The sequence below is a fragment of the Phoenix dactylifera genome, chromosome 11 (genome assembly GCF_009389715.1).
Source record: "Phoenix dactylifera cultivar Barhee BC4 chromosome 11, palm_55x_up_171113_PBpolish2nd_filt_p, whole genome shotgun sequence".
Classification (NCBI taxonomy): Eukaryota; Viridiplantae; Streptophyta; class Magnoliopsida; order Arecales; family Arecaceae; genus Phoenix; species Phoenix dactylifera.
Window position 1 is genome coordinate 3,681,732 of NC_052402.1, and position 14,273 is coordinate 3,696,004.

Here is a 14,273-nt window from a genome sequence, read left to right on the forward strand (position 1 = left end):
TATATCATAGCTATTTACATAGAAAACTGCATCCATCTGATTATATTCGACCAACCCATCTGCATTGATATAAGTTATTTTATCACATTTGCTGGCTGGCAGACTCATAATAAATATATTTAATTTTTAAAAAATAAAATAGAAAAGAGAGATAAAGAAGACAGATTTATTTTCTTCGGGCCTTCCCACACAAGTGTACTCTATCCGAATTAAAGGAGATTAATTAGATTGAATCTGGCTGTTCGTGCCAAGTTAGGTTGTCCCATTTGTGAGCAGCACTTGTCCTTTATGCATGAAGTAACCACGAAGGATGAACACTGTGTAGCATCTCTATTACATAGTTTAATGGAAACAGCTAAGAAGTAGAGGATGCAGACCTAGGTTTTTCGTCTCCTCTGCTCCTTCTCAAACTGGCCGGCAAGCTCAGATGGCAGTGACATGCACGCAATCCATGCAACATGACGTGCATGCATTCCTGGTTTCCCCCAGCTCGTGACACATGCGAGCCACCAAAAAGGATCGGAGCGCGCTGCGTGGCATATAAATATGCCACGTAACAGTACAAAATGCTAAAACTGAGACCAGATCCTTGTATTCCTTTGATACCTTTTGTTAGAGCAGGCCGTCCCATCGAAAGTGACAGACTGAGATCCAGCCATTTTCATGCACTACCATGTGAATCTGTTTGCGAGTCTCGTCAGTCGTCTCATCAGGGATCAGAGTAAGTTTAAACCGAAACTCAAGAAACTGGCCCCTAGCCTTCTCGTTTCCTCGTCCCCATCTCAATACCATGTGTTTCATCAAAGGGATACAAATGAAACTGATTCCTTTTTGTTCATGCAAGGCATTAGTCTGGAAGTCACTATAAGAAAGCAATAGTCATGCATCTAATTTTCTTCGATATTTTCTGAAGCGTTGGGTTTATCATTTTGCGACGCTTGTGAGAGATGCTAATCTCCTTTTCATCATCATGGTATCAGCCACCGAAGATTAAACAAACTGCCACCTGTTCCCCACCGTTTCCAAGAACTAGAGAGGAAGAAGCGAAGCCACTTGTCCGATGTGCCGGTGGTTTTTCCGGACCGATTTCAAACGGTCGGCTGGGCTCACGGTGCGGGGGTCTCCCCTGATGCCACGTCAACCAGGCACCGCCCATGCACCCGGCGACGAAGGCCACCGGTCGGTGACACCAGCCCAAGGTTCTGTTATCGCCGCCTTGCTTTATCCCGAAATCATCTCAAAATTTCTGACTCTAATCCACGGACTGGCCGTCATTCCGTAACCGTGGAGGGGTATTTTAGTCATGTCGAACCGGAACCGCGGGATGGAGCCGATGCGGCGTCCGATACCGAGCCGCTATAAATAAAGAAGGGGCAGGAGGGCTTGAGGGCCAAGCGAGCGCAGAGACAGGAGAGCGAGGTGCGGTAACCCACCGCCACCACCCCTCGATAGGGGCAGCCGGCGGCCTCTCTACTCTCTAGTTAGAATCCTTTGGCTCTCTCTTTCTCCCCCCCCCTGCCGGGAGCCAAACGCCAAGCCTCGAGAAGAGGGAGGAGGGCGTTCGCTTCGCCCAAGGTGCGAGCTTGTTTTCTCGCTTTCTCGGCCCGCGTCTTCAGCTTTTACCGGCCACTTTTCGGCTTCTCTTTCTTCGGACACGAGGTTTCGACCGTTGCTACGGGAAATGTCTTCATTTTTCTTCCTTCTTTGGCGTTGGACTTGAATTTTGATTGCTTATCCTGGGAAAAAGAAAATTAGAATCGAAATTGACGATTTAAATTTGTTTTTTAGTTTTGCTATTGTGAATTTCAGTTGCTTTTCCACCGGTTTTTCTATGGTGAGATTTTGATGGTTGCGGGATTGCTTCTAGGCTTGAACTCGGTAGTAATATTATATTACTGTAATATAATATAATATTATTATAATATATATAAGCATAACAATTTAATATAATATTAAATTATTTAATATTATGATATAATGTAATATAATATTATATACAAAATATTATAACTATTAGCTTATATTAATTTTTCATAATATAATATAATATTAAATTATTTAATATAATATATTAATGTATTATGATATAATATAATATTATATTATATTTATAGTATAATATAATAATAGAAAATATGAATTTTTTTTGCGAGTCTGATCCACGGCTAAGATTCTTTATTAGTGTTCCAACAGATTTTTAGGTTTATAAAGGAACAAATTATATAATTGTTATATTTTATTATGAATATTTTAGTTAAAAAACAGCTTTCCGACAAAATTCAGAACAGCTTTTTCGGAAAGCTTCAAAATAGAGTTTCATTCAAAAAGCTATTTTTAGCTTTCTAAAAAAATTAAAATATTTTTCCAAAATTTTTATTAAATATTTTTTTTTAAAAAATATTTTTGAGTTGTGAGAAAGTATTTTTTGGTTCTCCAAAAATTCTTCTAAATAGATCTAAATAAGTCCTCCTTCGTTTTTCAAGAAGTTTTTTTTTTTTTTTCTCCTCCTTTATTTATTTTCTCAGGTGAGACCTGACTGGATGACCTTCCCCCCTTTTGGTTTCGTTAAGAATCGGATACTAAATTGTAAAGGTGCAAGATTTGATTTTTAGTAAGAAGAGAAGGTCCGCAACTTCCATCATGGTCGCCGCCGTTGCTGCCTCATCATCCTTCTACCAGGTGCCAACTTCCTCCTCCTCGGCCTCGGCAAAAGCTTCGAGAGGCGTCCCCCCCAATAGTTTGGATGTCCGGGGCATCGTCGCGAAGGCGGCGTCTTCTCCCGGGGGCATGCAGGTCAAGGCAAACGCCCGAGCCATCCCCAAGATCAACGACACCAAGGTTGGCCTGCAAACCGACGTCGAGGAGGATGCTGCTTCAACGGCACAGAGGACTTCATATGACCAATTGCCGGACTGGAGCATGCTGCTTGCTGCGATCAGGACCATCTTCTTGGCCGCGGAGAAGCAATGGACCCTGCTCGATTCGAAGACGAGGCGGCCCGACACGCTTGCAGATGCATCCGGGGTTGGGAAGTTGGTCGAGAATGGACTTGTTCACAGGCAGAATTTTTCTATCAGGTCCTACGAAATCGGGGCTGATCAAAAAGCCTCGATAGAGGCATTGATGAATCATTTCCAGGTGAGAGATAAGCGAGCATTTTGGCACGCAAAAATTAAAGTATCCTCTCGTGCCTTTCGACTCGTCATTACAAAAAAATTACCAGTTTGCATCTCCAGGAAACTTCGCTTAACCATTGCAAGTGTATCGGCCTTATGCATGGCGGCTTTGGTTGCACACCGGAGATGACTAGAAGAAATCTGATATGGGTTGTCACGAAAATGCTGGTTCATGTCGAACGCTATCCTTTGTGGTGGGTTCCCGCATCTATTTGCATTCTCCTCCAATTTTTATTGTTGTTCTTGTTGTTCTTATTGTTGTTGTCGTCGTGACTCCCTAGGATCAAGTCTCTAGATGCTATATTTTCCTCATGAAAAAGTCACTGCAGGCTATAGTCCTGTTCTATTTACACTGTTTACTTATAAAACTACTTAGGTCTGCCCCCTTTTTTTTTTTTGGTACAACTTAGGTCTGGCCTTTGACGGCAACGCGCACATGAACCCCCCCAAAAAAGAGGATGAGGCAGGTTTTACGTATTAGCAAGCATGCTTGATACGCTTACATGCTCTGTGCGTTGAAAGCGTTCGCGGGGAATGTGTCGCTCGCTGCTTTGTTCTAGGGATCGGACTGATCAAGTGATATTAGGATCAATGACACCAATGTCAGTCATCTTGGTGAGTGGGTCGATGCTCTGTGCGAGTTAGACATGAATTTCTAATTCTGTTTCTGAGTTTTATAGATAATTTTGTAGATTATCAGGATACCTAATACTTCTATTGTTCTGAAGAAATTGATCTGTCGGTCCATCTATATAAATAGGTAAAAATATCTAACAATGCAAGCCAAAAGAATTTTGGCATTTAAATGGCTCATGGCCTGGTGGCTTGGCCAGCATAGCTTATTTCCAACATTTAAATATTATGGTGCACTGGTACTTTTTACCTCCGTATGGTGAAACCTTGGCTTTGAGTTCTTTAATTAATTGCTTAAGCAGTCACTTTACGCTTCTATCTGGTATGTATAGCATAACTAGTTGTTCTACATTAACCTGTTCAAATATGATTGGAACATATTCTGTTCTGGCTGCTATTCAACTATCAAAGTTTTAACTTTGCAACTTCAGAGTTTTTAGCTTCGTTATTTTTTACTCCTGTCTTCATTGTACATGGTCCCCTTTGATGTGCATTTCCTTTTTCTCAATAAAATCTGGGCGGCCTTGTTTCTTTGGCCTCCCTAATCATCAAAAAAACATTAACCTGTTCAAGCCTGAGATTTCCATCTGTATATATATGCAGGGGAGATGTTGTTCAAATAAACACGTGGATTAGTTCATCTGGAAAGAATGGTATGCAACGTGATTGGCATGTTCATGACCGCCAAACTGGCCTAACCATCATGAGGGGGACCAGGTTGGCTGTTAATTTATTTGCTTGGATATTACCTTTGTAATCATGGATTCTGAAAAGGTTGCTGCAGTTCATTTGGGTAAGCTTTTGTTATAATTTTGATTTTGCCTTTCCACAGTGTCTGGGTCATGATTAATAAACACACGAGGAGACTGTCTAAAATGCCTGAAGAAGTTAGAGCAGAGTTAGCCCCTTTCTTTGCAGAGCGCGATGCTGTTTTGGACGAAGACAGCAGAAAACTTCCTAAGCTTGATGATGATTCCGCAGGTTATGTTCGAAGGGGCTTAACTGTAAGTTAGATATTAACTAAGGAATTTGCATGATGCGTTTCACAACTGTTTCACCAGCTTTGTCATGTTATCTGCTGCATCTCTTCAGCAATGATCTATAATTTCCTTGGTTTTTAAAATATTACAGCCTCATTGGAATGATTTGGATGTAAATCAGCATGTGAACAATGTCAAATACGTTGGCTGGATTCTTGAGGTACTTCAGATGCCATAGCTCATAGACTGATTTCTTATTACATATTTTCGGTTTTTATGTGTTTATCTAATTTCTTTACACATTGAACAGCTTTGCCAAATGTGACTTTTGTATAGTGTGAGTATTGAAATGCTCGTCTGTTAATTTTCTTAGTGTTCATACTTACAGTGTTTACTTCAGCATCAGCATCTTATGCATGGATAATTCTTTATGCGTTTGGACATCCACCAATGTAACATTAGCTATCATGGCTTGCATTTGTGCAGGATGTTCCATGAGCTTTAATAGAAATTTAGCTAATCTTGCGGGGGAAGTGTGTATATATAACTTGTTTCTAACTTTTCTCAGATAGATGGCTTTTATTTTTTTTTATTCCTTTTGAGAATATAGCGGTTATTCACCATCACTCAGGTTTGAACCCGACATCTCTCACTTGGAAAGAAAGGCACCAAAGCTGGTGGTAGATGGCTGTTATATCTGATGCTGCTATCTTGTATAAAATTGTTTCTGGTCATTCATCAGTTTGATGGCGTTAGGATGGTTAAGACAATTCTGTATTATAATTGTATACGTACTGCATTTTCATAAGATTTCTTATTTTGGACCTTCCATTTGCTCCTTTGGATCTTCCCTCTGCTTCTCTAGTTGTATTGCTGGTACAATCTGAAGTTCCCTGAATCTATGTTTCTGGTAGAGTGTTCCTGTATGGATGTTGGAGAGCTACGAGGTTGCAACCATGACTCTGGAGTACCGGAGGGAGTGTGGGAGGGATAGTGTGGTGGAGTCTCTCACCGCCGCCTCTTCCGACCACGTTGATGGCTCCCCCATTGTGTGCCGGCATCTTCTGCGGCTCGAGGATGGGTCTGAGATTATGAGGAGTCAAACAGTGTGGAGGCCTAAGCAGCACGCTCGTGATATTGGGAACATGGGTCTGCTCCCAACTGAGAGTGCATGAAGTGGAAGCCATGGACGTCGGATGCTCAATCCTGCAGCGCTCCAATTCAGGTTGGGAATTGGAAGGGAGTACGAGGAAGAAATCATATGCTGAACATCTCCTGCAATGCTTGTGTAGATTAGAAATCCTACCATTGCCTTGCCTTTCTTTGCACTAGTTTTTTCCTTTATTGGTTTTAGGTGAATGTTTCATTCTTGAAGCCCCGCCATGTGTAAATACACGATACACGATATGTTGCTCTCGTTGACGTTCTTATATGAAGAATAAAAGCATTGAATAGCATTTCCTTTCCATCTGGCCTCTACAACCTGAGCAAATTCCAATATACTCTCTAAAGAGCTCTTTCATGAGAGTGTGCTTGTGTTTGCTTGCATTGGTCTGGGCTAAGGTAATCGTTCTGTTTGCTACTCATCAAGATTTGTAGAGTGGCCAAAAGTTGACACTTGGAAGGCAGAAGAGGAAAATTTCAGATCCAGTCAAATATTTGTCGCAGAGGAGTTGGGTGGTTTAACCAAAATTCTGGAAATTCAACCTGCTTCCACCACCTTTCTCTTTTTATACGAATTTAGGTATGAAGATTGTACATTATCTGCCCTGAATTAAGGCAACATGATTTATTTGTTATCTTGTTGATCAAGCAATATATGCAACCATTTCCTTTTACCAAGCTTCAACTGCATGACACCCAGAAGCCCAACTGTAATACCATCTAGAAATCCTAGACTCTGGTTGCCAAACAAGATCATCATGAATTTGAACCAAGTCAATCCCTTGGCGGCCTGGATGTCCAGCCTGTAAGGACCTGTGCGGACGTATATTTAATCCCAAATTAGTTATTCGTCAAAAAAATTTTGGATACTTATATAGAATTAAGAAATCCAAAAAATAACTTCATGTGAAAGAAAGATTTTTCTTCCTCGACAAAAATCCACCATCGGATTGTGCAATGATTGCTTCAAGATTTTCGCAAGTAGATGCCTTAGGGTTCGGGGTTGTATCTTTCATTTCGCAGCGGGGACCCCTCAAGCTTCTTGAAAAGAAAGTGCACCATTTTTTTGTGCGAACGATACAACTCCGCCAGAGTTGGTCCTTCTCTTTTAACAGAATGTTCAAATCTGAGATCTCTAAGTCTAAACTAATTGCGAAGTACTTAGATATCAACGTTCGACAGCTTTAGTTCATGCATGGTTTTCGTTCCGGCCATATATAAGTCGTAAGCTCGATCTACCTTCCTTGGCTGATGTACGCATGCATGTTTATACTGAGATATCAATCAATACAATAATATATTGGCGAGATCCTTCAATCTGTTGTTCACTTGTCATCATTTTATTTTTCAGATAATAATATTGGCCGTGAGAAACCACAATATGGCGGTCAGTCTACGTTAATGTTTGGTGTGGAAAGTATATCGAAGAGTTTTAGCATATGCAACCAAGGGAAAAAAGAAAAATAATAATAAAAAAAAAAACATAAACCCTCCTAGAAAGACTCCGGCTGAGGTGCCACTCGCTATCATGCGGCTTCTTTAATTCATAAGTAGATACGAATTTGGCCCATCTATTGTAATTCCAAATTAAATTGAAAAATTGCAGGATTAATCTAACTTGCTATGGGTTATATGCTTAAATAGTTGATTCGAATAGAGAATATTCGATCACTCTTAATTGAGGAGGGTGACAAAAAAAGACAAGTATTATCATGCTACGTACGTAATCCCATGTATGTTGACATCAATTTTTATGGAATAATTCTGATACCTTTGTGAAATTCTCGCCTCAACAAATGAATAATAAGTTATTATTATAAATCACTAAAAATATTTCACCGATCTAAATATCAATAATTAATTTAAATTCAATTTGCTTTAATCATTTTAAAATAATGAAGAATACATATAGATATCATAGACTCAATAACAATAATTACATCAAAATCAAACAGAAGAATAGTATTACTAAAATGGTTATCCATATTCCAATTTGATCGAATTAAGATCTTATTTTTTTAAAAAAAATATCAAGGGACTTGGCTTTTTTTATTGTGTTGACTATCGATTCAACTAAATCATAAAAGACTTAGACAAGTTTCAGCCGAGTTTTAAGTATTTTTTAATAATTTTTTCGAGTGTATGTCTTTGTAAATATGCAAAATTGCATGAATAACCTCGTAAAGTTGCTATTTGCATATACACTCATACATTATTTTTTTTTGCATAGGTACCCATTAAGAATATTTTAGTTATTTCAATGTTAAACCGTTCATTTCTTAATAGCATTAGATGATATAGGTACATATGCCAAAAAAGAAAGAAAAAATATATATGCAAAATAAATATGTTATAAGGATATACATGCAAATAACAAATTTGCAAGAATATTCATACAATTTTATAAATTTAGGACGTTATACATATAAAAAAAGTATACCAAAAAATTTGGAATTTGGATGCTTATGGTTAAAGCAATTACATTTTACTTGCTGTATTTTGCATTTCGATTTTTTGCACTGTTAATATTTTTTTTTTTTGACCTATTGTCGATAATTGCTAGCTCAATCAGTTGACAGGTTAAAAACTCATCCTCGAAGGAGATTTTAAAGAAATATAGAGGTCAAAATAAATACTTCTTAGACAACTTTTGTAGTTAGGATAACCAAAGTTACCAAATAAACTGGTTCTTCTGTCACTTCGGAGGCACCCTATGAGCTGGAGAGGGAGAGTTGCTGAGAGCACTCCAAAATTTGTTGTTTTTTGATTTTATTGTATGTATCCATATTTGAACGGTATAAAGCGCCTATTTTTAGCAGGAAAAAAAAAAAAAAAAAAAAAAAAAAAACAAGCAGGTTCTTCTTCCCGCGTGGAAACTAGTTTGGCCATTTAAGGGTCGAGTACGAGGCATGGCCACGAGTTTACAAGAGAGAGAGCACGAGCATCTTCAGATTAAAAACAGCAGGTCAAGAACCAAAAACCACAGCTGAAACCAAGGGAACTTCTCAAGAAGCTGAGACAATAGTGGCTATAAGTGATCTCAACGGTCCTCTGGAGCTGAGGATTTTAAACCAATCTCTTCTCAACTTCTGGGGGTTGGTGGCCTCAACTTATTCAGTCAGGTATCAACCAAGTCACAGGGCAAGAAGGAAAACAAAACTAATCAGCATCAGAGTTGAGCTGATGAACCTTTTTGATCTTGGGCCAAATTTTGGCCAACACTGCCATGTCCTTTTGACTATACAATAAGACCATTCATTCCATCACTTAGTACACGTAGCAGTAGCAGCAATCTTTAACTAAATACCGGTACTAATATAATAAGGAGCAAGCTTCTTCCCTTCCCATGTATCACTAATTTACTGTTCAAAAACTTAAGCTGTTGGAAGGACCAACTAAATTTAATAAACCCATGCGGCACTTCTGTTATTAGGCAATATGAAACTATGATAACCTCCTCCACCCAACTTTGTGGTATCGTTATTATGGTCGGCTCCTACTCAAAAAAATGAGGTCTATCCATAAGCTGAGTCCTATTCAACCCTACTAGATCTCTCACAATCCTAGTAACTCTCAATGGGAGACCTATATAACTAATATAATTTGTGTCTCATGATAAATCTATTTTTCGTGCTATTTGTCATGGACTCATGGCACAAAAACTTAAGTTATTAGTGTTGGGGGAATATAAATTGCCCCAAAGCACGTGAGCACATCGCCAGCACGTGATCTGAGACGTCCGACCTCGGGACGCCCGACTACGCGCTCAACCTCAGAGGCGCCCGACCTCAGAGCTCCCGATCTTGGGATGCCCGACTTCAACGTTCCCAACCAGGCGCCTGACCTCAACGTTCTCGACCTTAGAAGCCCAATCTTGCCATCCACCCGCCGCGGTCACATCCTTCTGCAACTCAACCAGGGACCATGCCCTGCTACCACTGCCAACAATCAATGCGCATGGCCTCCGCAGGTCTTCGGCTCACTCAACAATTAATGCGCATGCCATCTACGGATCTCAAACCCTTCACAGCAAATGGCTGACCCGCTCGGCTACGTCCGATCAAACACGACAACTCGATGGCTTCGGCCTGATCTCCTACGGCAATGCATTAATTCACATGATCATGTATTAATTCATGCGACATGCTCAATCATGACAGTAACCCATTCGCCCCGTCACATCACAGGTAATCCTGTACCCCCTATAAAAGGAGAACCCCTCCATCTTAGAGGGGGTTGGACTCTGAAACTCCTGAGACATATTTCACCTCCTTTCATATATTTGCCCCCTCTAACTTAGACATCGGAGGGCCGGCGCCGGAAACCCCGGCCACTAGCTTTTTACAGGCTCCCCGGAGGACGCCGTCCGCCGACGGACCACCACCCGCCATCTCACCTCGGAGCTCCTCCTTCTTAGCTGACGGTCGCTTCCGGGTCCAATTTCCAGCAACAATTAGGATGACCGATCTAAATTAATAAATGCATGTGAAACCCTTTTGATTTGTTAATACAGGATTATAATAATTTTTTATTTAATTATTGGTTTCTACCGGAGAGAGAAGAACTCATGGTTCCAGCATCCTTCGAGAGAGATCTGCATAATTAATAAAGATGGCGGTACACAGTGCAACCGACTCTGATAACATTCCGCTACGAAATTATAATTCTATTATTTAAAATTGATGGCGGGGGGGAGGATTTTACTCTTCCGGTCTGCTCGTGAAAGACGGACGGTCGATTACGTGGCCCCACAAGTAAAAGCTCGAAACCTTCACGACTCACGAGGATCCCTTTAGTTCGCCCACGGATATGATCGTCTTGTTTGCCATTAATTAAACGCTTGGTAATAGTTAATTAGTTAAAAACGTCACCTCAGATTGGCTTTTTCCCGACAGTGCGCCAAACTCCGCGCTTAAACTACGCCCAAAGTACCCGCGTCGCTCGGGGCACCGCGGCGGCAGCTTCGCTTCCCGAAGGCATCCTTGGGGACGACTTCACGATTTATTGGTCCCCTCTGACCTGATAATTATAATTTAGAAACCACCTTTCTTTTCGTGTCACGAGTTATATTATTATATGATGCACCTAGTCTTCTTTTTTCTTCTTCTTCTTCTTCTTCTTCTTTTTTTTCTTTTTTTTTTTTTTTTTTTTTTTTTTTTTTTTGGTAAAAAACGGCTACTCATCTATATAGATCTAACATGAGTACAGCCTGCCATGTCCGTAGAAATAAAAGACAACGGAGAAGAAGGAGCGTCTACAGTAGACGTCCACAAAACATCCCCGGAATGCCGGGCCACAAAAGAGGCGACCCAGTCTGCGGCCCTGTTCGCCTCTCTAAATACATGACCAATCTGGAAACCGACCATCATCTGAGCCATCCTCCGAGTCTCCCGAATGAGGGGGTGACCGTCGCCGTACCTATCCATCCCCCGGATCCAATCGATCACCACCGCAGAGTCTCCCTCGAGGAACACTCGCTCGGCGCCAAGGACCTGCCTGGCATAGGATAATCCCTCCCAAGCAGCCCGTAGCTCCGCACCAACAACTGTAATCCCAGGTGTCCGACGCCCACCAGCAACCACCAATCTACCACCGTGATCCCTAATCACAAAGCCGACCCCTCCAGTCAAACCGTGTAGTGACCTACTGCCATCAAAGTTTACTTTGAGATAGCCAAGGGGTGGGGGTACCCAAGAGACAGTAACAAAAAGGGGCGCTGAAACAGCGTAAGGAGAACCTCAGGTGTCCCTGGCCATCCCAGAAGAAAACTCAGTGGCAGTCACCATAACCTCCCTCGCATGTCGTGCCGCTCTGTCCACCACCATCCTCGGAAGCCCCCGCCTCCCCTCAAATATGCCTGCGTTCCTATCCAACCAAATGTGATAAGACAGGTACGCCCTCATAATCCCCTCTGCTGCCAACCTGGGCCTACACATGGAATCTCTCAGCATCCGCAGCAGATCCTGCGTCGAGACTACCGCATCAATCAAGGGAACCGAAGAACACTGCCATATCTGTCGAGCTCTAGGGCACAGTAAGAGAACATGCTCAATGGTCTCTACGATATCACCACACGTCTTACAAAACTGAGATACTCCCATACCACGCCGAGCAAGCAAACTCCTCGTCGGGAGACATTCCCAAGCCACCTTCCAGATGAAAAGTGCCACCCGTGGGTGAATCCGTAATCTTCATATCCATCTTCCCACGATCTGTCGCGCTGGCGTCCTGCAGAACAACGCACAAAGATCCGAAGTCTTTTTTCTTCTTGAGCTGAGGAGGGAGAGGAAAGCGGGCTGCGAGGCAATAGTGCTGTCTCGGCAGAGTTATGGGTCATCTACGGTGCATCTTTTGCACGATGAAAAATTATACATATACATCCGGTGTATATTAAGAGCTGATGCCATTTTGTTGACAGATGGTTTGACCTGCAGTAGTTGACCGGATTCAAAAACATGCAAGAGGAAAATAGAACGTCTTGAGCTTGATGAAAGAATGCATTTTCATTAGGGTGAGATATATATACTTGAAAGGTGAACAATATCATAGACTGGATGGCTTCTTTCATATTGGATTACTCTGGTGGAGTTCTCTAGATCAAAAAAAACTATAGTTTTCGAAATTTATTATTTTCTAACTTTTTTGAATATGTTCATGCTAGAATAATGTGAACTGCTCATTATAGCAATATATATATATATATATGTATATATATATATATATATATATATGTACGCACACATATATCTTGTTATCGTACCATCTATTTCGAAAAATAGAATGCTCTTGGTTGTCTGAAAAAACTAAAACTATCATGTTAGGATGCCAAACACGTTGATAGATACCAAACACATTAGATAGGAAACAATCCTTCATTCAGGGGGTAGGCAGCAATCCAAGAATACGCACACCTCCAGTGAAAAAAAATGCATTGTAGAGAATCCCGCTGCTTCTTGACATGCATGATGTGTACACTATATAAAATCATAATGTATGTGATTTGCACTTCGTTTGCTTTTTATCTTTTGCCTATGGATGGCTCTTATACATCTGAAATAGTAGGTGAGAAATAAATTTAATTATTTTTGTTCGCTAAATTTTTTTTTTTATATTAGCGAAACATCTTCGCTACGCAATTCTACACCTGATGTAAGTGCAAAAATGGCTTAAAAATATAAATGTTGCACAATTAATTTTCACACCAAATTTACTTTTTTTTGTACTTTTTTGAGTTAACGCGTCATAGGCGACTATTATTCTAGGAACTAAATACAATTGTAGATCTTATTGTGAACTTTACAAAACCAAAGGCTATAATTTTATCATGTTGTGCTGACTTTTATAGAGATAACACCATCCAATATACGACACTTTGAAATTACGACAATATTGGCCGAAGTTATTGTCTTTGAAATTATTATTTATCTCTGAAATATGATGAGACATTATTAGTATGGTACATTGTATTTTTAAATGGACAACATGATGCCTATTCATGATGGTAACGTATTCTACGGTGCAGAAGTCGTTCCCGTTCCTAATTTTTTACTCAGGAGTCCAACGGTGTACCTGGCCCTGTTTTCGTTGTCATCATGATGAGACTCGGAAATTCCGGGGTCCATGTGGGGCAATCAAGATGTAAATAGGGCCATGGTGGAGCGAGGCAAGGACCCCCGGATCCCGGTCACCGGCGCTGGCTGCCGCACGTAAACCGCGTGCCGACTGCCGAGGGCCGTCGAGGACGGACAGGTGTGCGCTGGAGTAGCGGGACAGGTCGCCGACATGGGCCGGCAGGGGTCACATGCCGTGTCCTTCTGGGGACCAACTAATCCGCCTCCTGGGAAGTTGACCCATTCCGCACCCATCGTCGACAGCTGGGGCCCATCTGCTCCTTTATTCCTTTTCCCGCCTCCTCCAGCCTGCCTTCCCCTTCTTCTGGGCAAGCCAGTAACCACCGGCCGGCTGCGGAAACACGTTGTTTTCTCGCAGTCGTTTCCTCGACCACTCTTTTAAATTCTAGAGAAAAGACATCGTAAACATTGCCACACACTTAACGATATTGCAGCAATATATAATAAGCTTATTATCCACGATGTTTTCTAGATCCAAATAAATTATACAAAGAGTAACGCAAGTGACCCATTTGTTCTTTTACTCACTACTTGCATGATAAATTATTTTTATATCCTGTAAATATGGTTATTAAATAAAGCATGTCTTTTCTTTTGATGTAATAATATGGAAGGTCGGGTCCAGCATGCCAGGCTAGTTGGACTCCGACTTCTTCAACTTCTTATCTCAAATATCAAAAAATACAACT

The 14,273-nt window shown here is 41.1% G+C and overlaps 1 protein-coding gene across 5 annotated transcripts; it reads left to right on the plus strand.

Annotated features, from left to right (window-relative positions):
* The first annotated feature begins 2,481 nt into the window (after positions 1–2,481).
* On the plus strand, positions 2,482–6,254 carry LOC103720983 (palmitoyl-acyl carrier protein thioesterase, chloroplastic-like). Of its 5 annotated transcripts, XM_039131298.1 has the most exons (7): positions 2,482–3,138; positions 3,237–3,370; positions 4,413–4,526; positions 4,642–4,813; positions 4,941–5,009; positions 5,100–5,126; positions 5,276–5,366. In XM_039131298.1, the coding sequence occupies exons 1-6, from the start codon at positions 2,641–2,643 to the stop codon at positions 5,112–5,114; spliced, it is 1,002 nt and encodes a 333-aa protein (XP_038987226.1). In that variant the 5' UTR covers positions 2,482–2,640; the 3' UTR covers positions 5,115–5,126; positions 5,276–5,366. The 5 variants fall into 5 exon arrangements, 4 of the variants coding, with proteins under 4 accessions (XP_038987226.1, XP_038987227.1, XP_026665983.2 ...); XR_005513833.1 differs by having other exon boundaries at positions 4,941–5,126; XM_039131299.1 differs by lacking the exon at positions 5,100–5,126 and having other exon boundaries at positions 5,276–5,697.
* The last annotated feature ends 8,019 nt before the right edge of the window (positions 6,255–14,273 follow it).